This window comes from Drosophila mauritiana, chromosome 2L (genome assembly GCF_004382145.1).
Source record: "Drosophila mauritiana strain mau12 chromosome 2L, ASM438214v1, whole genome shotgun sequence".
NCBI lineage: Eukaryota > Metazoa > Arthropoda > Insecta > Diptera > Drosophilidae > Drosophila > Drosophila mauritiana.
The window spans coordinates 22,965,198-22,990,144 of NC_046667.1; the positions used below are offsets into that span (position 1 = coordinate 22,965,198).

General features: G+C 33.6%; 2 protein-coding genes across 6 annotated transcripts; one reads left to right on the forward strand and one right to left on the reverse strand.

Moving 5' to 3' along the window:
• Positions 1–747: 747 nt before the first annotated feature.
• Positions 748–10,922, reverse strand: LOC117137708 (NADH-ubiquinone oxidoreductase chain 6-like). Its single transcript, XM_033299284.1, is given in 2 exon segments — positions 748–1,339; positions 10,833–10,922. Coding segments are annotated over 2 exon segments (678 nt in total). The 3' UTR covers positions 748–751.
• Positions 10,923–11,809: 887 nt separating this feature from the next.
• LOC117150652 (guanine nucleotide-binding protein subunit alpha homolog) lies at positions 11,810–24,447 on the forward strand. 5 transcript variants are annotated; one of them, XM_033317635.1, is made up of 8 exons: positions 11,857–11,875; positions 12,285–12,589; positions 21,992–22,024; positions 22,285–22,423; positions 22,479–22,684; positions 22,736–22,867; positions 22,923–23,062; positions 23,111–24,447. In XM_033317635.1, the coding sequence occupies exons 2-8, from the start codon at positions 12,320–12,322 to the stop codon at positions 23,469–23,471; spliced, it is 1,281 nt and encodes a 426-aa protein (XP_033173526.1). In that variant the 5' UTR covers positions 11,857–11,875; positions 12,285–12,319; the 3' UTR covers positions 23,472–24,447. The 5 variants fall into 5 exon arrangements, with proteins under 5 accessions (XP_033173529.1, XP_033173524.1, XP_033173525.1 ...); XM_033317633.1 differs by having other exon boundaries at positions 11,813–12,589; XM_033317637.1 differs by lacking the exon at positions 11,857–11,875 and having other exon boundaries at positions 12,523–12,589; positions 21,992–22,070.
• Positions 24,448–24,947: the final 500 nt, after the last annotated feature.

The following is a 24,947-nucleotide window of genomic DNA, read 5'->3' on the forward strand; positions in this document are numbered from 1 at the left end:
GGCTGGTTTCAATGCCCTTGTCGGATACGATGAAGCCTAGGAACTCCACTTTTCTCTTCATGAACTCGCATTTATCCAACTGACATTTCATGTTGGCTTGCTGAAGAGAAAGAAATGGTGTCAAGGTTTTGGTAGTGTGTTTCATCATCTTTACTAAAGATGATGATGTCGTCAATAAAAATGAAACATATCTTACCGATATGTTCGTGAAGAAATTTACACTTACACTATAAAAAGGTAAATTAATATCATCGGTATAGTGTATAGCTAAAAATAGTCCGGTTAAAATTTGAATAATTAAACATAATCCAAGTAATGATCCAAAATTTCATCATCTTGAAATATTAATTGGAGCTGGTAAATCTACTAAAGCGTTATTGGCAATTTTAAATAAAGGGTAAGAATTTCGTAAAGGTTTATTCATTAATTAAGATATTATTCGAATAGGTCCTTTAAATAATTTTGTAATTTATACAACAACAATTAAAGTAATTAATAAATAATTTATTAATAAAATTGTAATAAAATTTGTAGAAAAATTATATAATTTATTTAAAGGGTAAGAATTTCGTAAAGGTTTATTCATTAATTAAGATATTATTCGAATAGGTCCTTTAAATAATTTTGTAATTTATACAACAACAATTAAAGTAATTAATAAATAATTTATTAATAAAATTGTAATAAAATTTGTAGAAAAATTATATAATTTATTTAAAGGGTAAGAATTTCGTAAAGGTTTATTCATTAATTAAGATATTATTCGAATAGGTCCTTTAAATAATTTTGTAATATATACAACAACAATTAAAGTAATTAATAAATAATTTATTAATAAAATTGTAATAAAATTTGTATAAAAATTATATAATTTATTTAAAGATAAAGAATTTTCTGTAAAATGAGAATTTATATTAATAATAGATTGTATATCATTATTTATTAAAAATAAAGAAGAAGAAGTTTTATCAATAATAAAATATAAAATTAATATAAAAAGTAAAATAAATGAAGAAAATATAGTTAATTTAATTGATAAATTAAATATTTCATTAGAAGCTAAAGATGTTACATAAATAAATAGTACAAGTATTCCTCCTAAAAAAATTAAAAATAAAATATATGAATATCAAAAACTTTTAGTTATTAATCCAGTTAATATACATACCAAAATTGTTTGAATTAATAAAGTTAATCCTAAAGCTAGTGGATGAATTATATTTAGAAAAATAATAGAATTAGTAATAATTAATGAGTATAATATTAATTGAATAATTTCAAGAGGTAGTTTATTTAAAATATTAATTTTGGGGATTAATGAAAAAGAAATATCTTTTCTCTTGAAGTTTTAAAAGAAATAATCTTATTTTTGATTTACAAGACCAATGTTTTTATTAAACTATTAAAACTAATGATTATAATTTAATATTGAAGTTTACCTATAATTTTTTTTTTTAGGGTTATTTTGTTTTGTTTCTAATCGAAAACATTTACTTTCAATACTTTTAAGTTTAGAATTTATTGTTTTAATATTATTTTTTATATTATTTATTTATTTAAATATATTAAATTATGAAAATTATTTTAGAATGATATTTTTAACATTTAGAGTATGTGAGGGAGCTTTAGGTTTATCAATTTTAGTTTCTATAATTCGTACTCATGGTAATGATTATTTTCAATCTTTTAGAATTATATAATGTTGAAAATAATTTTTTTTTTATTATTTTTAACTCTTCTTTGTTTTATTAATAATATATATTGAATGGTACAAATTATAATATTTTTTATTAGCTTTATTTTTTTATTAATAAATAATTTTATAAATTATTGATCAGAAATTTCTTATTTTTTATGTTGTGACATACTATCTTATGGATTAATTTTATTAAGTTTATAAATTTGTTCATTATTATTACTAGCTAGAGAAAGAATTAATAAATATAATAATTATAAAAATTTGTTTTTATTAAATATTGTTATTTTATTATTATTATTAATTTTAACTTTTTCAAGAATAAGATTGTTTATATTTTATTTATTTTTTGAAAGAAGATTAATTCCTACATTATTTTTGATTATAGGTTGAGGTTATCAACCAGAACGTTTACAAGTTGGTGTATATTTATTGTTTTATACTTTATTAGTTTCTTTACCTATATTAATAATAGGTTAGTTTCTGATTGGGGTCTGCGATGAGACCTGGATACGAATCAATTATTTTATTTAATTTCATTCTCTGTTTTACCTATAAGTGTTTTATTCTCGGACTAATTGTGCTAACAGCCTCGAACTGTTTTTCTTTGAGAACAACTCTTTTCCCGTTTTCCCGTGTCATGGTTAGGTTCTTCAAATCAATTTGCGCTCCCATTCCCTTCATTGTGTCTTTGCCAAGTATGGCGACAAAAGTCTTCAGCGTTGGTAATAAAAAAAATTTTATTTCGAAATCGAAAAGGTTTGCTCTTTTGTAATGCGATATTTTTACATCACCGCCTGGAGTATCAGCTATGTAAGGCTTGTTATTTGGTATCGCGTTCGTCACCAAATTGGGCTGGATGTAATTTTTATTAGAGCCTGTGTCAAACAACACCCTTAAAACCTTTCCACTCCCCACTCTACATTCGAAGTATGTTTTACTCTAAAAAATGCAACACGTGGTCTCGTTGTTCACTGTCCAAATTGTCTATTTGCCCATCACAGTTTAGGGTTCCGTTTATATCGTACTGGGTTTCATAATCTTGCAGCGACCGTTGATAGCCTGTCATGCTTAAACTGGACCCAGTTACTTCAATACTTGGCTGTCCCATGTTCACTGTTTGGATGTTGTAGTTCCTTTGTCGTTTGTTTATGTCCGAGTGTGGTCTATTCATATAATTAATGTTTCGCGTCTGTACACTGCCGTCCACGTCCATTGGTGCTGGTCTTGGTTGTGGTTTGGTCGCAAAGGGACGGGGTGGGGCATTATATTGTTGCCATTGCTGTTGATAGTTTTGTCGGGGTGGAATGAACTGTGCATTACCGAAGTTAGACACATGTTGCCTTGGCGCCGGGAATGGCTGGCCTAAATATTGTGGAGGTCTCCTCATGGGATGTCGTGGAGGGACCGGTGGAGGCTGTCGATGGCCAAAGGCATTCGACGGCTGAAAATTGCGGGGTGCCGGTATGGGTTTTTCGTTTCCTCTGAAACTCGACTGTTGACCCTTATTTGCCGCATGGTTTGACCTGAAAGTGTGATTTTCAAGTTTAAGGCAATAATGTAAAGCTGAGGGGAGATCAGCTGGCTCTTTTATTGCCAAAAGGCGAGGTAAATCTCCTCGAAGGCCTCTGATAAAAGTATCCAGAGCTTTTTCTCTGCTCATTTGCATGCAGCCGACTTTATTTAGAATAAGCGAAAGATTTTTGTAGACGTCCTGGTGGAAGTCTTCCACCGACTGCTGGTGGCCTTGAATCAAAGTTGACATTTGGTATTCCAAGGTAGTTATGTCCCGTTTATCTGCGTAATGCAGAGTGAGACATCTCGACATGGCCTTCCAGTCCAGCGGAATGCTTTAGGACTCGAGTGCCACATCAGCACTTCCAACAATTTTATTTCTTATGGTATAAAGTATACCATAATATTTTGGAGTACCCACAAATGGGGTATAAGTCTCCATGATTCTATCAACGCTCTTTTTCCAAGACCCAAATTCTGCTGGATTTCCAGAGAATTCCCTGATCGATTTTACGATATCAGGCACCCTGTCAAAGTCCACTAAATTATTTCTGTATTCGGGCTCGACGACCTGATCGCTCACGTCAGTAAAGTCAAGAGTATCGTTATTCATTTGTTTTATCAGTCCAGGTAAAACTTAGGCCACCGTTTGGCCAATTAATGCTGTCAACTGTTCGACACTCATGTCTACGCGATGCTGTTCAGGCAGGTCGGGTCTTTCTGAGGGCACCGGTCTTTCATTTGAACTAAAAGCTGATGGTCTTATTATATTATTAGGGTTTGCCATACTGGCTTTTAATTCGGACAACACCTGCACAAAACAAGCCTAAACCAATTTGAACTTAACAAAAGTTGTGGGCAGAAAATATGGAATGCGTGTGTATGTGTTTGCTTATTTATCTTTTTTTTTTAATTTTTTATTATTTTTATTTTTTTTTATTTTTGCATGCAATACAAATTTAGCTCACCGCGGTTATTTTGCTTTGAGAACAGTGTACCAGAAAGGAACAGTAAATAGGAATATTTTCCTTTCAGAAGATTTCTAGGAACTGGGTTGAAAATATAGTATTAATAATAATATCAATAATAATAATAATATAATAATAATAATATAATAATAATAAAATAATAATAATATAATAATAAAAATATAATAATAATAATATAATAAAAATAATATGATAATAATAATATAATAATAATAATATACTTTATTTTTTTTTTTTATAATTATGTTTTATTATGGGTGGATGCCTGAATTTTAAATTGCTGATGTTTTTTCCAGTGTACTTTCCAGGTTCTTGTAGTCTCTCTGCCTCCTCTTCGGTTGTTTCAGCTTCAGCTTCTTCGTCGTCAACGTGTTCTTATTCCTGTTCTTTTTGGCGAGCTGCTGCTGCTGCTACGGCTGTGCTGTTGTTGTTCTTTTTTTCCTTGTTGTCTGCGCTTTGGTTCACGCAGCCGTTCTCCGCCGTTCGTCGTCTTTACCTCTGCCGTTACGTTTTGGGTTGCACTGTTAACTGTTATCCGTGTTGCTCTTCTGTAGTTCCGTTAGTTCTCGGCGTTCTACTTCTACTTTTTCCCTCCTTTTCGATGAAATTGCTCTTCTTCGTTTTGCATTTAATTAACATAAAATTGTTGCGGTCACTCCTCCTGGCTGGGTGAATGTTGTCCTTTTTGCTACTGGGGAATCCACGTCAGCACTCCAAAGAAGGTTTTCTGCGGGCTGGCCTGACAGAAAATGTGATCTACCAATGGGCAATGCTATGCCGATGAGTATTTTCCTCTTCCGGAAAATGTTTTTTTTTTTTCAAACAATTTTATTTTATAGCCGACCGTGAATTTTGTTTGTTAATAACTCGCGGGAGTTTCTTCGGCACAATTTAACCAACGAATATTTGTTTAGCAAAATTTTGATTTTGCTCCGCGACTTAGAATTTTGTCTTTCGTTCGCGTTTATTCGCTGGTCCCTGTTCGGGCGCCAGTTAATAATTACAGTTAATTGATTTTATTTTGAAGATCGCAAGCGACCGTTTATTGCAATTTATCATTTGAAACTAAAACTAGCGTACAAAATGTTTCCCTAAGTCCCTAGCAATCAAGTGAAGTCGTCGGCAGCGGCGCAGCGGGCGTCGGCCGCGGCGCAGCGGAGAAGTGTTGATGTCGCGCTTAACCGTTCGTTGGCGTTGATGGCAGCGGAGACTATGCAGACCTCTGGTCAGCATTTTGGGCACTTGTGTTTACCCAGAACAATGTAGAACCACAAGATCTTAGATAATCAATTGCAGGGCAATAACTTATATAGTTGTCTATAAATAAATTTAGTGGTCTCAAAGAGATTTAAACAGGTTCAGTAATGTCATGGATATGATGTCATGGATATGCCATACAGAACTATTACTATTACAGTACGTAGTACCCCATACACCAGTAACGAAAGCAGTGGAAATTAAACGAAAAGACGGACCTGGGACAGTAGTAAAATTTGCCTCACAAAAACATTAAATGAGTAAATTGCGATCTCAAACATAGACCCCTAAAATGCTAGCCTAGCTAACCACAAAAATAGAACTAATTACACACATATTGGAAATCCATTCAAGTGTAGAGGAAAAGATGCTCGAGGCAGACAAGTCAGTCGAGACCATCGAAAACCCATATTCACAGAATACTACCAGTATTACTCTCTAATAAAGCGATCCGAGAAAAGACATATCTCCTCGTGGATGACGACATCGCCTGGCGCGTAAGCACGTCGATCCCGTAACGTTCCATATAGAATATATGCACTGATAGCACTTTTTGAGTAGCACATACCTGAGATGCGTTACACCGTTTATACTATAAAGATACCACAAAAACCGATACAAAATACCCAAACTTCGTTATTATTCCCGTTACTCGTATAGAAAAAGCGCATACTATGTTCGTTCAAATGTATATAGTGACGTATTTGGGTGGTCCAAACCAGCCACTTCTATTATTTCAAAGAAAACAGTAATGCACTCTAGTAATTTTCCATAATGTATCCCAGCTGCGCAGCATTCGTTTATCTCTGGCAGCGCAGCCGTTCTTGTAAACATCATAAAGCCTGACCTAAGCAGATTTGACTGCCCTCTTTCAACACTTCCTAATCTTAAGAACCCAAGAGCGATGCTCTCCCGAAATACAAATATTGTTCAAATACTGAGGCTTCTCCTCAATCCAAGAGCGATGCTCTCCCGAAATACAAATAGTGTTCAAATACTGAGGCTTCTCCTCAATCCAATTTGCATTCGATTTTTAGTCTTAAGCTGAGATCCAAAGAATAAAGTCGTGAAACTATTTCTCCTAAAACTATTTTTATTTCTTGGCGTTGTCCTTAGTCAACTGACGGGACATTAGTTCGACTCAAAAATAAAACAACAATATTACTGGCGCAGTCGGTAGGATATTGTAATATTGTTGTTTTATTTTTGAGTCGAACTAATGTCCCGTCAGATTAATTAATATTATTAATTTGAATTTGTTGTCCATGAACAGCTGTGATCAGTATAAACAATAGTGTTATCGGGTACCAGGTGCCTGTGAAATTGAGAGTTTATTATTTTTCTTTTGTTTTTTGAATTGTGTTTTGTAGTAGTGCGTAACTCTATTTCTATTAGTGATTTTGTAATGGTCAGGGTCTGCTGTTCTACATTTTTGGTGTGTTTAAATGGGTTTTCTAATTTGCCTTTCTGTAGTGGACCTTTTCTGTAATTAGTGTCAGTATTAAATTCCTGTCTATCTTCATTTATTTTGTCTATTTTCTTCTCTTTAATTTTTTGAGTGTCTAATATTGGATGCCCAGCGTATAAGAAAATTTGAGCAGGGGTCTGTCCAGTAGTGTCATGTTTAATTTTATGGTTGTATGTGTAGAGGATTGTTTCTATCTTGCTTAATTTTACTTCTTCATCATCAGATGAATTTATTATACGATTTTTTTCATTTATTGTTTTGTGTAATCTTTCGACGTCTGCTACCCCGTTTTTTGCTGTATTGAGCTGTAATTCGACTTCTTCTTCTTCAAGCCATCGCTTCAAAGCTAAACTGGAGAAAGCTCCGTCTCTGTCTGCCTTTAGTAATTTGGGTTTACCTAGTTGATTAAAAATGCGCATCAATGCGTTTCTGCATTCTATCCAATCCTTAGTTTTAATTTGCTCAAGTGTAGCGAATTTAGAATAAATATCAATGCAACTGATGTAATCTTTTCCCTCAGATGAATAAATATCTACTACAAATTTTTCTCGGCAATGTTCCGGGTTGGGTGTGATTTTTAAAGGCATTTTGGTGTTTCTATGTTCTGTTTTGGCCAAATTGCATATGTTGCATTCGTTTATTATATTCTGAATTAATAGTTGGCTATTTGGAAAGAAGTGATTTTCTTTAAATAATTTTGTCATTTTCTGTATACCAGGGTGTAAAAGTTTTTCATGCGATTGAAGTATGATTTCTTTGAATTCGGCGTATGAACCAACGTTCTTTAATAGGAAAAGACTGCGAATTACTTTTGTGTAGGTGGTATTAACAATTTCTATGTGTGCTCTTTGAATAATTTCAAAATCTACATCGCTCTCAATATAGATGGTAATGTTTCTATGGATAAAGTGATCGAGTAAAATTTGTTTGGCCTTTTCAAGTGTCATTACATCATATTGAATTGTGGTAATGGAGTTACCGAATATTTTTGAATGCTCTACTTTATTTTTATCGGATTTAATAAAGATTATTTGTTTTTTGAAATAATTTATTGGTTTTTCTGTTAAATGAATAAGGTTGCTATTGTCTTCTTCTGCACTATGTTGAGTAGCTTCACTATGATGATTTTCTTCAATTTTAATTCTTGATAATGCATCGGCAACTGAATTTTCTTTCCCTTTAATATAATATATTTTAAATTGGTATTCGCTTAAAAAAACTTTGCTTTGCTTTAGCTTTGAAAAGCTAAGCTAGCTAGCTTTGAAAAAACTAATTGTATTTTATTGATTCCTGATCTGAGCGTGCAATTGATTCTGGTGTCCTTTGGATATACAAATTTTGGTTTCTTTCGGATTCTGAAGTAATTAATTTGTATGTTTGATCAAAAAGGGTAACTGTATCATTTTTGTAATTAATAACTGATTGAGCATTTTTCAACAATTTTCTGCCAATTAGCATATCGTAATTATTAGAAAATCTGTGCACATAAAATGATTCGGTTTTTTTGAAAATACTATTTCTGGGTAACATAATCAAGTCGTTCATGGTAATAGGGCCATTTGATGTTAAAACTTCACATCTACTATTTTGAATGGGAAGACAAAATATATTTTCATTGATCAAATTAATTGTTGATCCTGTGTCTAGAAGGCATTTGTATGAGCACCCTTTGTATACTATTTTTATGTATTCGTGTTGTCCGGGGCTGTTAACCGAAAATTTTCGTTTAGTTCAGAATTATTTTGGTTTTGTTTATTATTAATTTGTACAGATTGGACTTGTTGTTGCCCTTCATTAATGAAGCCACGATTTTGATACGGATTGTATTGATTTTGGTTATGATACTGTTGCTCGTAATAATTAGGTTGGACTTGTTCGTATTTTTATATGTAGAGGGTTCTTGTAGTCGAGGGTATGTATTTCCTCTAAAATGTGTTGTTTGGGGATTTTGGGCTTTGTTGGGATATTGTTGGAAAGGATTTTTTTGAATAATGGGTTGTGTGTTTATGTATTGGTTGGGTCTGAAATAATTAGGTGCGTGCCACATGGGTGGGTTGTTAGTCATCTGCTGTGTATAGCTAGGTCTAAATGGTTGAATGTATTGATTAAAATTAGGTTGGAAGGGTTGGGAATATTGTGAATAACTTGGTCGATATTGAGTTTGAACATTTGTATTGAATTTTTGTGCTTTCGAATTCTGATTAGAATTTGAATTTTTATTACGATATTCTGGGTTTTTATAAAATTCAAAATTAATGTGTTCTTCATAAATTCCCTCATTTTGTGCAATGGTAATTAAGGATCTTAAGTCTGTAATATCGTGATGGGCTAAAATAGTGAATAATTGTATTGGTAGTTTCCTTATCAGTATCTTAATAGAGTCTTTAATAGCCTGAATATAAATAAGAAAATCCGATTGGTTACCTTCCAGGTGTAGTTTCGAAATTAATAATTGACGTCGTCTTTCCGCTTCTTCGCAGAATGCTCTTAGGTTTCCTCTGTATGGTGTCTCCCTGAAGTTCTCCAGAAGTTTGTAGTTAGGTGCTTGAGTTTTAAATTCCGCGATTAGTCTTGCTTTAAGGGTAGGCCAATCTTCGATGTTCGGAAGTCCCAAGGATCGTGTAACCTGTAGAATCCTCTGTTGTCGGACATCATTTGTTTGGTAGAGCGAAATTACGTAATCCACTCTGCTGACAAAGGTGTGAAGGGTTTCTGGATCACCCTTGAATGGCATAATGTCTTTAAGCTGCCGACGGGCTTCGGCAAGGTTGTTGTCGCTCAGCGCAACGATTTGGGGTGCGGCAATAATTGGTTGTGACATTTTATTGTAGAATTTTTAAATTTTGTGTTTTATTATTTTGTTTTGTTTCGGATTCAATGTTATTATTATTTTTAAGCTTTCTAGTTTCACTTTTTTTCTTATTGTAAATTTTTGTGTTGTATTATTAAAATTCTATATTGTTCTTATTTTTATTTTTATATGTTGGTTTTAAAACTTAGTTGCCTTTGGACTTAATGTTTTTGTTTCGTATTTCACTTCCACTTATTATTGGATAACCGAATTGGAATTATAATCCAAGTTGAAGAGTTTTCACGAATTTATTTTGGGAGATGTTTCGAGCACTGGACTATAAAATTTAACTTATTTTCCACTCGAAGGTTCTTTTTTTTCGGATACTTTTTGTATCCTACCGACTGCGCCAGTAAAATTGTTGTTTTATTTTTGAGTCGAACTAATGTCCCGTCAGTTGACTAAGGACAACGCCAAGAAATAAAAAATAGTTTTAGGAGATATAGTTTCACGACTTTATTCTTTGGATCTTAGCTTAAGACTAAAAATCGAATGCAAATTGGATTGAGGAGAAGCCTCAGTATTTGAACAATATTTGTATTTCGGGAGAGCATCGCTCTTGGGTTCTTAAGATTAGGAAGTGTTGAAAGAGGGCAGTCAAATCTGCTTAGCTCAGGCTTTATGATGTTTACTGTTTTCTTTGAAATAATAGAAGTGGCTGGTTTGGACCACCCAAATACGTCACTATATAACAGGTAGTGCTGCTTTCTACCTGTTATATACATTTTCCGACTCAATAAAGTTTTATATATATTTCAGTCCAAGTTTTTTTCAAATGGTTGCAAAGCACACTCTAACGCCCACAAAACGTACTAAACTGCCACGTCCACTTATTTTAAAATATTTTTTTTATTTGTTTTGCCAATTTTTTCGGTGTGCCAAAAAAGTTTTTGTCACGCCTAAAAACTAAAACAAATTTTTTAAAATTTGAAAAGGTCAGTGAAAAAATGTCAAAATAATCAAAGAAATTGTAGAGGAAAGCTTTACCAAAAAATTTACAAAATACCCTGGATTCAATCTGAGGAACAATCTCAAGCGTAAAACCTTCGAGTTTACCTGTAGGGAAGAGCCCTCGTCATTCGCATCAGTTATCGTAGCCTTAGTGATTGGATGACTTTTTAAGAGCCTGTGACGCGTACCGCGCATATTAATATAGTAATATGATATACCAAGCTAATTAATATATAAATGAAGAATAACTAATAAGCTTAAAATCAAAACCTGAAACAGCATCACAATTAAACAAAAATTCAAAATATATGAACGCGCGCAAACGAGCACACTGGTTACACTGGAACGAGCAGGCTGGCAACACTGATCCACGCAAATACCACATAGGCGGAGGGCACACAAAGCGGAATAAACATTAAATGAATGGTCGATATTTGGTGGTGTTCTAAAATGTTGAATAAAGGTTTATTTATTTCTCATTGTAAGCTAATGGCCATGATATTAAAAGATTCATATTATTAAGGTATTCGATTGGATTGGAATTGGATCAACGTAATATCTAAATAAAACAGTAAGCGAATTTAACAAAAAGACTTTTTTTTATCATTTTTTTTTTTTAATTTTCATCCTTTGCATGTCGCTTATTGTCTGATCGTCAGCGGGTTGGGGGAACATGGCCTCTCGCAAAGTCTCTTCGTTAAAATAAAGTTTGCAATGTAAAGAAATATACCACAACCAATTTTTTTATATTATTTGAAGTAATTTGTTTTGCTCCCAATTAAAAAATAATATTTTCTTTTCATTTTCGTTTTTATCTTGGATGCTTTTAAATTGCTATAAATTGCATCTCTGGAAAACCCAAAAAATTTGTTTTTAATAATTATTTACACTAAAGAGCTGGACATGTTGCTTATAATATTGTCAAATTGGTTCACGTATGATTGATGAGGCTATATATAATATATGAGACAACTGTAGGACATGTATGGAAAACCTTCTACCTTTTCAGCCAAAAAACTGATCTGTGGGAACATGTTATAACAATATTGAGACGAATGTGTATGTTATACATACAGGCAAAAATTATTATCACCGCTGTTGTTTGCAGCATATAAATTAACAATTGTATTACCAATTGAAACTTTAATGTAATGGCTGAGATTGTAATAACCTAATAACGATCACGTTTAGTGTCTTATTGGTGTGAACTTTATTCCGGAATTTGTGTTGCATTGACAAATGCTATGTAGAAATAATGGCTATGTCTTTCAAATGGCAACATCGCCTTTTAATTTAATATGAGGCCTACAGTTAGAATATGCAGAATTCAGAAAGTGCTTGTTTATAAACTAAAGCGAAAGATAGAATATGAGCATCTGCTCTTAAAGTGGCGAGTGTTTGACTTTGACTTTGGTGTTCGTGTGTGTATATAGAAAGTGCGAGCATCAGGCGTTGGCTTGCCAGCGATGTCTGGCATTACATTGACCAAATTAACTCAAGAACGAATTTCCATTCCAAACCACAATGTCATCACGAACGGCGTCGAAAACATCATAGATAGTGACACGCTTAGTGGTACTCTGACTCATCTTATGGAAGAACATCGCACGCGCGTGGGAGCGGTAACTGGACCAGAAGCAGCGACCACGTCTACAGACGGACTAATATCGAATGGAGCAGAGCGACTGCGCCTTCAGGGCAGTCGGCTTCAGACCTCGCGCTTTGCTTGCTTTCGATGTTGCGGAAATATTATTACATATCTAGTAAGGCTGCGTAGTACCCCTGAGGAACTGGAGCAGCGTTACAAGTCCAAAGAGATTGATAAGTTCCTGGATAAAGAAAAACACACATTTCGACGTCAGGTGAGGTGATCTAAGGATGTAGATTTCTCTGTGGTTATTTTATTTAAATTTAACAACGCAGTGCAGGAGATATTCGACAAAATTAGGTCTATGTATGTACATATGTAAAATTGTAAAGTGTTTTAAATAAAATTTCAGTACAAAGTTATAAGCAAATATTTAACTCAAAAAGTGAACATCCGATTTTTTGGCTAACAATTTTAGAATTATACATGTGTATTCTTAATTAGCAGCACTAGCCAAGTCGATCGAGTGGTATATACAGCTGTGTTCAAAAAAATAGCAGTGCTTGAAACCTGCGAGTTTAAGTTAAAAAATTCCTATGATTTACAATTTTAATGGTCAAATTTTTTTTTATAATATCGTTAGTTATTTAATTTCAAACAATTTAGCAAATGTTTAGCTCAAAGAAGCTGGGTTCGGAAAATTCGAATCTTTTAAATTTAAAAGCTGGAATCGTTTGCCCATTTTTTGCCCATGTTTGCCCACCAATTAGTTTTTTTTGCCCACCAGTTTTTGAGATATGAATTTTCGAAAAAGTTCGAAAATTTTCGAAGATCAAAAATTTCACTTTTTTCAAAAATTGTTTTTTTTAATCGCAATAACATCGTTTGCCCACCCTTTAGAATTTAGAAATTTTCGAAAATTTTCCAAGATCAAAAATTTCACTTTTTTCAATTTTTTTTTTAAATCGCAATAACATCATTTTTAAGGGGTGGACAAACGTTTTAAACTGAACATTTTTATTTTAAATAGGAGGGCTAACGAAAAAACTAAGTTTGAACGATGGGCAAACATTATAAACAAATTTTAAGGGGTGTGCAAACGTTAAAAACTAATTTTAAAGGGTGGGCAAACGAAATAAACTAATTTTAAAGGATGGCCAAAGTAGACCGAGGTAAACTTGAATGTCTTATATTTTCTAAAGTATACATTTTTTCAAAATTCTAAAGGGTGGGCAAATGTGGGCAAACGATGTTATTGCGATTTAAAAATAAAATTTTTGAAAAAAGTGAAATTTTTGATCTTCGAAAATTTTCGAACTTTTTCGAAAATTCATATGTCAAAAACTGGAGGTGGGCAAAAAAAACTAATTGGTGGGCAAACGATTCCAGCTTTTAAATTTCAAAAATTCGATTTTTCCGAACCCAACTTCTTCGAGCTCAAATTTTTCACTTTTATTTCTTTAATAGTTTCGAAAATATAGATTAAAACAACATAATAGGCAGAAATTCAGGTGTTCACTAAAATAACAGTGCTATGAAAAAATAGTAAAAAAAAATCAACTTGACTTAGAACGAACTCAGTTTTTCTTTTTAATGTGTTAATTAGGGCCTAATACTTGGTTGGATAGCCTTTGTTAGCCAGCACAGCCTTACACCCACGCGACATGGAGTCCACCAGGTCCTGGCAACGTTTGGGGGGTATTTTTGATGCATGCATCCTGCACAACTTGCCAAATCTGAGCCTTAGACGTCGGGGAGTTTTTCGACACATATTGTTTAATGTCCCCCCACAGGTTTTCAATTGGGTTTAAATCGGAAGATGATGCTGGCCACGGCATTACATCTATTCTATTTTGGGTGAACCTATTCTTAGCCGGTTTGCATCTGCGTTTCGTATCATTATCCTGTTGGAATGTCTATTTTAAGGGCATTTTTTGACAGTAAGACATCACTAAGTATATTTGCATATGCGTTTTGGTCTATAATACCATAAATCATATGGTATGGACTCATACCATTGTAGAAAAAACAAGCCCATACCAGGATTTTAGGTCCACCATGATTGAAAGTCATCAGTGGGTGTTTTGGGTGGTCCTCCGTGTTTGGAGGTCACCAGATATACTGTAGTGAACCAGTTCCAACAAATAGCACTATTTTTGACCCATCAATCCAAAGGATATTACGCCATTGACTGGCCAGATTAGGTAGGTTTTAGGGAAGCTTAACCTTGCCTTAATATGCCTAGGGCTAAGTAGGGGATCCTTTCGTGGACTCCTCTCACTTAAATTTTGATTCAGTAGTCATCTCTGAATAGTAACGTCGCTGATTCCCAAGTTCAGCTCAGACTTTATGTTCCTACAGGATGCAAAAGGATAGACTTTGCTGTAACGAACTATGCGACGATCGTCTATACCTGTGGTTTTACTTATGGTACCACGGTTTTCGTGCTTCCATTCTTATTTAATGGCATTGGATACCATTTTGGAATAGCATTCAAGGGTTTTTTGAATGTCCTTATATGTTTTTCCTTCCTTTCTAAGCTTAAAAATTAACATTCTTTTCTCCTGGGAGCAGTGCAATTTTTATTTTTTTTTAAATTTATTGCCCTTTAAAATATACGAATTAACTTAACTAAACTCACTTTTTAGAAAATATTGATCATTTCGAGACTTTACGATGGACAAAACCAGAGACTGCTATTTTTATGAACAGCCTAAAAGTGGTGAATTTGCTCAAGAATGTAAATAAAAAAAGGATAACATGAGAAACTAACGGGATATTCTTTTTTTCTATATCTATATATTCCATTTTACAAAAATAAGTTAAATAAAAAGTGGATTCCTAAAAGGGACATGGAGAAATACATTTGTGTTTCTTAGTTTCCATCGCACTGCTATTTTTTTGAACACAGCTGTACATACACTGCGCGTCACAAGGTTAGCGCCCCTTGATCAAAAATCTTTGATGTGAGATAATTAGAAAACTGTTTAAGCGAGAGCTTTGGGAAATTTTTTCCAATAAAAGTTGAACAATTCTATGAATGAAAAGTTTATATGGGCTGCACCGAGTTTTATTCCGGTGATCGATTCCTCTTGAGTTATACTCGTATACCTTCCCAGCCAACCATCCCCACACGTTTTCCATTGTATTAAGGTCCTGGGAGTATGGTGGCCATTTCAAAACTTTTACATTTTCGCTTTGAATCCATGTTTTTACCGAACTTTTTACCAAAGTGTGGATTGGGGCCTTGACGTGCGGAAAATGCAATTCTAGATTTCCTTAAACGTTTTTAAAGTAGGGAAATGCAGTTTTTAATACACAATTATAATCTTTCGCGATCATTTTTGGTGTTAAAAACTGCAATTCACAGGGGCCATAATATGACACTGCGCCACATACCATGGAGGTGTCACCCGACTGTAAAAGCGATCCATAATCTGCTTCTCTTTACGCAAATCATGATAGTAATGACTATTACCGTTTGATTCCTCCAGATAAATTTCTGCTCGTCCGAAAATACAACATATGATAATGCCACTCCTTAGACCAGGTCATATGAGCTCTAGAAAAAATCAGTCGTACTTATTTTAGTTATTTTTATCTTATTTTTTAAGTTATTCGTGTTTTAAATGTTTAGCTTTCTTAATCACCCTTTAAATCAACGATTTGCTTGGGTTTTCACCACTTTTTTTCTCGAATTTTGGCGGAGGAGTCGTGGGAACTGCAAGGTATTCGACGTATGGACCAACGATCTGTGGCGTTAAAGACAATGTTATTGCCATCTCTATAGTTTTTTTTAATCTGGTGATGAAAAATACGTGTTAAATTTTTCTCCGAAAGTTAAACAAACCATAATAAAAAAGATAACGGTTCTTCTCAGGACCTCTTTTTTATCCTCAAAGAGAGAGGGTATATCAGCGAACAAAAAACAATTAAATTGATCGATTTTTGTGCAATGGCAAAATACAAAACATCAGAAGAAACGGAGCGATGTAGGGGGCGCTAATCTGATGATACGCAGTGTACATAAGTTGGATCGGACCGTGTTTGGCAACAAATGCTATAAACCTTTAATATGTAACCGAAAAATATAAAAACAAGAGAAATCCTATAGTTGAGCTCCGCAACTATAGGACTACTTAGGTAATGGAAGTGCAGAAGAGATGGATATATGCCAGGACCAAATAATGATGCAGCAAGCAGAAAAAAATGGCTTAGCAAAAATACTGTCCTTTAAAAATCATTAAAATGGTACAATTTTTGACACGCACAGTATCAAATACTTTTGCAAGACGGACTTAAGCGTTATGAGCATCTTTTAAAATAAATTCCCATTGCTGAACAAAATTTTGTTTTTTTTATAAGCATGCAGTGTTTTTTTTTCAATAACTTTTTCAAGGGTAATAGTTTCATTTTAACAGAAAGGGCGAAGAGTTTACTATGGACTTTGGGAGAGTCAGGGAATGTTTTTAAATGACTTGTTTTTGAAAAAACAATTTTTCATTTCTTCACTGGCCCCAACCAGGTCTAATTTTCTACTTTAACACTTTAAAACACTGAAGCTGGCCAACTAGCTGAATATTTTGGTTTTTAGGTTAGGACAAGTCTAATGAACAAAGCTTTAAAACTGAGAGGCTAGTTTGATTAGAAACGGTAGGACGAGAATAAATATTTCGATTCGCTTGTTCATATTGATGAATAATATATGTACATACTTTATATCATATAAATATTGTGGAAAATGTAAACTGCGTTTAAAAAAATCAAAAAACCCTCTCCAATAATATAAGAAGTAAGTATTGATCGCCTTATTTAAATCGAGCCAATAGCTAAAGCTTAAATAAGCTGTATTCGGATAATTCAAATTTTTGACATTTTAATGCTGAAATCGTTTGTCTACCAATTTTTTTTGCCCACATTCAGTTTTCGAATGTGAATTTCGAAAAGGTTTAAAAATGCTGGAAAATCAAAAAGTTGGTTTTTTCACATTTCTTTTTAATCACAATAACATCGTTTGCCTACCATTTAGAATTTAGAGAAAAAGCTATAGCTTAGAAAATATAAGACATTAAAGGCAAGCTCGGCCTACTCAGAAAATAAAGCGTGTGCCCAAAACGTTTGTTAAACCATTAAAAAAAATGGTAGACGATCATCTTCAAGACAATAATAATAATAACAACTTAAAAATATAATAATTAATAACAAGGATTGAAATATGTACATACAGTTGCGGTAACAATAATAGCACCATAAGCACATTTCGTGTTTGCACCATCGTTTCTCTACTTTCTGACATTTTTTCATAATTTTTTGAAGTAATCTTAAATACTACAATGATTTTCAATCGAAATAATAAAATTGGTAACAGATCTAATGGATACTTTAAAAATAATTGGTAAAACAAAAAAAAACCTTCAAATTTAGTCGGTAACAAAAATAGCACTGTTTCTCGTATTTTGCTAAAACTAAATCAAAAAATAAAATAAGAGTTCAACAAATGGATTATATCTTAAGAACTATGTTTAAAGAATATTAATATTTGGTTGCGTGACCATGGTAGGCAACGACAGCTGCGCATCCTCTTGGCATGGAGTCCACCAAGTCCTGGTACCGTTTTTGAGGAATTTTGCTCCATGAATCCTTGATCCTCGATCTCCCAAGAATCAAAAGTTCCTCGTTATTGTTGGGTTTGGCTTCAGAAACCTTTTTTTTACGTCCGCACAAAGTTTTTCGATTGGATTCAAGTCGGGTGACTGAGCAGGTCATTTCATTACTCGGATCGATTTCTGCTCAAACCACTTTCGAGCTCCATCACATTTTCCAGGATATCTGTGTAAATGTGCTGGTCCATGATGCCTTGAATCATATGAATCGGATCTACTCCATAGTATGAAAAGCACGCCCATACCATGATGTGTGATCCCCCGTGCTTTACCGTCTTAAAGGTGAAGCGAGGATTGTATTCAGCTCAGGGTGGACGCCGAACATAAGACCGAGAGCCTTTCCCACCAAAAAAAAACAATTTTGGTCTCATCTGACCACAAAATGTGGCGCCACTTCTCCACAGGCCAGTCCTTGCGTATCTAGGCATATAAGATTCGCTTTGCCACATGCTTCGCAGTCAGAAGCGGGACTTTTCTGGGACTGCACACATTAAGGTTGTTTTGTCTTAAGTGTTTGCGAACTGTTTCCACGCTTGCAGCTATCTGGAGCTCCTTCTTCAGTTCCGTCGCCGGCTTAAAATGCTCCTTCTTGCTTTGCCGAACCAAGCGCTTGATCTCCACGTTGGACATAGAGGGCTTTCTTCCACGTTTTTCGTTATTTTCGACAAACAGAAGTGCGTTGCGGATCATTTTGTTTGAAAAACCAACAAACCGTCCCATTTTCAGAGATCATGTTTTTAATCAAATTCCTTTTTTCGACGGTAGAATGCTTTCCCCGACCCATAACTAGAGAATTTTTGGTCTTCTTTTGAAAAAAATTCAATACCTAACCTTTAATGCAACTCCTTTTTTCAAAATATGGTATGTCGAAAAAAAAAACCCAAAGCAATCACTCCAATTAATTTTATTCAGCAAAAACGTGGTCAGTGCTATTTTTGTTACCGCCTCATTTAGCGCCCTTTTGCAGAAAGTGCCCAAAAACAAAAAGAACCCTTACATTGTGAGAGTCAAAATTTCTTGCTTAGAGAGACAACATATGGTACTTATTATTCATGCAATCAGACTTTAAAAAAAATAAACATTCAATACCTTTTTTTAGGAGATCAACTTTCCACCTGCAGTAGTGCTATTATTTTAACCGCAGCTGTACATGTTTAATGCTGTTAAAATGAAATAAAAGAAATAATGGAAACGAAATGAAACAAAACGAAAATAATTTATTTATATTTATAAATTTATAAATATTATTTACTTACAAAATACAAACTTAAAGCCGTCACTAAATTTCAAAGAATACATTTACGATCTTGACGAAAAATGCGGCTGAACAGAAACGTAATAAACCAACAAAAACGCTTCTCTTCCTGCTTCTATCCCTTTCGTCGTTTGCTTTTCTTACTATGAATATAAAAAATATAGCGTCTGGCAGTGTCAGAAAATCTACATACATACAAAACAGCAACATCCAACAGCAAACCATTCAAAGAAAACTTCGCCATATATGTATATTGTTTTCATTTTTTTCCACATGTTTTTATTTGTTCTCGATGTGTGTGCGTAAATATGTATGTATATTAAAACAAAGTTTTGCGCGTGGATGTTTTGGGCAGTATTAGGGCGGTAGAATGGGCGTGGCAAAAAGTTTTTTTTTTTTGGCAAATCGATAGAAATTTTAAGACTAAAAAATAGCAAAACATTTTTTCTGTGTTGGCGTGCCAGTTTTGTGGGGTTTGTGGGCTTTAGAGTAGGCGTGGCAACATGAGTCAACCAACATGCGCTGCGTCTGTATCTGGAAACTGCATTTATAATCTCAATTTTCTAGGTTTTACAGTTCCTGGGATCTTGACGTTCCTGATTGATCCTGATCAATAATATATATACTTTTATGGTCGGAATCGCTTCCTTCTGCCTGTTACATATTTTTCAATGAATCTAGTATATTCCTTTACTCTCGAAAACTGGACGTGGGAAAAAAGAACTAATTGGTGGGCAAAAATGCGCAAACGATTCCAGCTTTCAAATTAGAAAAATTCGATTTTTCCGAACACAGCTCCTTGTAGAGAATATCAAACAAGATGCGTAACGGCCATACATTTGTTTTGCACTGTGCAGCCACTTTTTTGGTGAAGACCAAAATTTACCATTATCCGCTCGCGGAGCATTGAGAAATAAAATAACGGCCGCTGCATGCATACCCTCGCAGAGAGTGGTATCTGATAGATGGGGTTTTCGACTATAACGTTATCTTTTTTCGTTTAAACTTCCTTTAAGCAAAAAGTATTAATTTTAACAGAATAGCGTTTAGGCTGACGGAGAGTGCGCGCGAGAAGCGAAGCGAACGAGCGATAAACCAAGTACAGAATATTGTGTACTTTAATTACCATATGTTTTCAAAAGACACGTTTTTCGTTTTGTTTTGTTCCATTCTGTGCTTGTTGTTAAATATGTTATTAACTATAATATTATTATATTTTATAATAATTCTATTATTTCTTCGTCAAACGACTACTAATTTTATTTAAAATATAATCAAAATTCGAAATAGACATCCACGCATAGTTAAGGGAAAGGTTCCTTAACTAGTGGTTAACTAAGTGGTTTCGTAAGTCATTATGTAAATAATTGGATTCGCCTTTTTAATTTCTATTGCAGTTAAGGGGGTGGACCCGCATCATAATGTAGAAGCTATTGGGGTTAAAACACTATTACGGAACATTTTTCTTTTTTAATTTGCCTTTTTAAAATCAAAGTATTCTTTTAGTAGAATTATCCAATTTTAATTCAATCACGTTAACTGCATTGAGTAAGTGTTGATACTCTATACAGAAACACACATACCGGAACAATGCACAGGTCTTCAAAACAGCTAAATTAGTTGCGTTTTCCTCAACACAGGTTTTTGGAAATTTCCTAAAACTACTAATTGAGCTTGTTTGATACTGTATCAATAAGTAATTTAAATATTTTGTGAATTCCACTGCATTTAAGACTCCTTCCCCCTCCTTACATAAAAGTTCGTTTTGGCTACCAAAACTTCAGATTAGGATATCCAATTATAACCTATTTTTGTGAACGCAGCCATATTGAAACACAGCTTGGGAGGCTTCATGGGCAACCATAGTGCATTTTGAGAATTTTCGAGAAGAAAAAAACAGGGAGAACGTTGTTTTGGCATGTAAATAGAAATTGACAAACTAAAATTGAAATGAAACAAAATCGTAACAGTTTTGGGCTATATTAAATTCTGAAACAAACTTGCACTGCGTCCACATCTCCATAGTCTCCATGCTTAGTCCTTATCTTTAAGCTTTTGCAGTTTCCGAAATCACAGCGTTTATGTGGACAGATAAAGATGGCCAAACTGATTTGACTAGCGAATATATATTTATTTTATAGGGTGGGATAGACCTCCATCTACCTGTTACACACTTTTCAACAAATCCAGTATACCCTTTTACTCTACGTTTAGCTTTCGTGACTTTACTCAACGTGTAACTGCAGGGCTTCATACTGCTATGGCAGTATGCAATATAGACACTGAAAGTTATTTTCCCTATAATCTAGAATAATTTAAAAAAGTGGTAAAAATGTCTTTTTAAAGGCAAAAAAAACGATTAATTTTAATTTAAATTATAAGAATACTTTTAGAAATCAAAGATATCACAAATCTTGCATCAGGGCGTCAGAAGTAATATGCATAGGATGTTAAGGTATTTTCAGCTGTTTGTTCGAAAAACGTGTTTAAAGCCATCTGTTTAAAGTACAAAAAGGAATTCAAGACACAAAAATAACATTTTGGCACTGGCAGGCTATAGGCTATTTAAAAATGGATATAAACAACTAGGTATTATTTTTTGAAATTTAAATAATTAATAATTTCATATTTAAAGCCAAAAGATTTTGAACAATTATGCGACTCAGGCGTGGAACAATATTCACCAATTGTCAAGAATAATCTTATCAGGGTATTCTAAACAATTAATTTTTTTTTTATATTTACATATACCTGCTAGGATCAAGATCAGAAGCCCATCCTGGCCATGTCCGTTCGTATAAACGTCGAGATCTCATGAACTATCAACGCTTACATAGGTTAGGCTTGCAGATCCCAAAGACAGAGACGTAGCGCCAGTTCGATTACTGACTTTGGCACGCCTACCAGCCGCTCAACACTGCTACGCCCACACTTTTGGGAAAATGTTTAGATATTTTTTAATTTTCTTTTTAGTCGACTATAGCTTTCTATCTGGAAACTATATCCCGCAACACAAAATTGATATACTGACATGGTGAAATTCGGTTCTAGGTTAAACTGCTGCTTTTGGGTGCTGGGGAATCTGGAAAATCAACTTTTCTTAAACAAATGCGAATCATTCATGGGGTTAACTTTGATTATGAACTGTTGCTGGAATACCAAAGTGTCATATACCAAAACGTTATAAGAGGTACGTATATATATTTATACCGAAGAGGCTCTGTCTTAAAAAATTAACCTTTAAGGTATGCAAGTCTTGTTGGACGCTCGCGAAAAATTAAACATTGCGTGGGGAAGTGACGGCAGAGAACAGGATGCTTATGATGCCAAATTAATGGAATGTAATTCACTAGACGTACCCAAGTTTATGGAGTATGCAATACCAATAAGTCGACTGTGGCAAGATCGCGGCATTAGAAGAGCTTTTGAAAGAAGACGTGAATTTCAAATTGTAAGCTTACTGTCACAATTACATAATATACTTTTAAAATTATGTTTTTAGAGCGATTCTGTTAGCTATTTCCTAGACGAGATTGAACGGCTAGCTACACCTGATTATGTTCCAACGCACAGAGACATATTACATTGCCGGAAGGCAACTAAAGGTGTTTATGAGTTTTGTGTGAAAGTTCAGGTGTGTGAATTAAATACAAACATAATATTACCTCTATAGTCACGGTTATTTTCAGAACATTCCATTTGTGTTCGTCGATGTTGGTGGACAGCGAACTCAACGTCAAAAATGGACTAGATGTTTTGATAGCTCCGTAACATCCATTATATTTCTCGTATCTAGTTCGGAGTTCGATCAAGTTCTTGCGGAAGACAGGTAAATTATTATCAATTAACGATTATTAATTAAAAATTGTCATTACAGAAAAACAAATCGTCTCGAAGAGTCAAAAAATATATTTGATACAATTGTCAACAACGCGACATTTAAAGGAATATCAATTATTTTATTTCTGAACAAAACTGATTTGCTTGAACAAAAAGTTAGCAATCCTGAGACTGACATTCGTTGGTACTATCCGCACTTCAACGGAAATCCACATTCAGTGTTAGATGTTCAGAACTTCATACTACAAATGTTTATGAGCGTTCGTCGCAGTAGTAGCATAAGTAGGATCTACCATCATTTTACGACAGCCATAGATACGCGTAATATTAATGTTGTCTTTAATTCTGTAAAGGACACAATACTGCAGCGTAACCTTAATGCTCTTATGCTTCAGTAGTCACCCCCCTTTCTTATAAACAAAAATGTAGAGTAAGAATTTGCAGTTCTTTTAAACAACCCATGAACAGAATTTTGCAATAGTGAGACTGACACTTACTGAAGCTATTTGCAATTCAAAGGGAAAGGCACATGGGTTTCAATGCCTTGGACGCGTGAAGTTAAGCTACAGTGAAATCCTTGGGTAACTATGATAAATAACTATATATATAAAATGATAAAAACCGAGACTACAGCATTTTAATATGCATATAGACTTATTTAAACCCATCGGGAAACTTAGTTATCGTGGTTTGTGATATAATAATATTAATAACAATTTTTTAACATATGCATTTAATATGGTAGCATATATTGATTTATATTAATATTATCGATATATTAAAACGGATGTTGGCAATATCAAAAATATTGTTTTTTATGTATTTTGCGTGCATCTTCGTTTGGAAAAGCCATTAACCAATTTATGTGAGATTTTAAAAGCACATGAAATATTTTTAAATGGGCGTTAAAAGTAACAGGTATTTTATATGGTAGTCTGTTCATTTATATGAAAATAATTGAAATATTGAAGCGGACGTTACAATATACTACACAAAATTGATCGTTAAGTATTTCGTAAGCGTCTTCGTTTTGAGTAGCTAAACACCGCTGTGCGTCAAATTTGTAAAAGCAGCAGATCTTTTTTTTACTTAGTTGTTAAAAGTAATATCGACTTCTAATGGAATGATGTTACGGTATTCCACACTTTAAAACGAATTTAAAATAAATTAAAGAATTATATGGAAATTAAATATATACGTCTATCCATCTATATCTGATGCAATGTGGTAGTAATAATCGGAATTGGTAGTCGTATTCATATCAGCTTTATGTTATGAATATCATGTGTAACACAGAAAATAAACGGAAGTTATACCTACTAAGAAAGAGAAAGATTTTTAAACTGCTCAATAAAATAAAGTTCCCATTCTACAGAAAAAATAATATTTAAACGTTAAATTTTTTAATCTGAACTAGGTGTAGAGTTCAACATTTTAGTCTCAGAATGTTGTCTTGTTATCATGTTAATTCGTATTCAAAACAATATATTATTGTATTGCTATATATGTAAAAATATAAATGTTTTCTCACTAACATTTAATAAAATTGTTACATTGCATAGAAATGTTAAAGTGTAAATATTAAATAATAGTACCAACTAATACATTATTTTGCAGATCTAATTCTACCTGTTCCTCGTTGAAAAGTATGTAACAGATAGAAGGAAGTATATATAGTGAAATATTTAGGTATTTAATAAAAAAATATACTTTTATTTCCATATTTATTAGATATTTTTGATTATTGTACCAGAGAACTGACCTGATTATAAAGAGAGAATGCTATAGTCGAGTTCCCCAGCTATCAGATACCCGTTACTCTGCTACTGTGAATGCGAACTCGAATTTTCATCATTTTATTGGGATATCTAAAA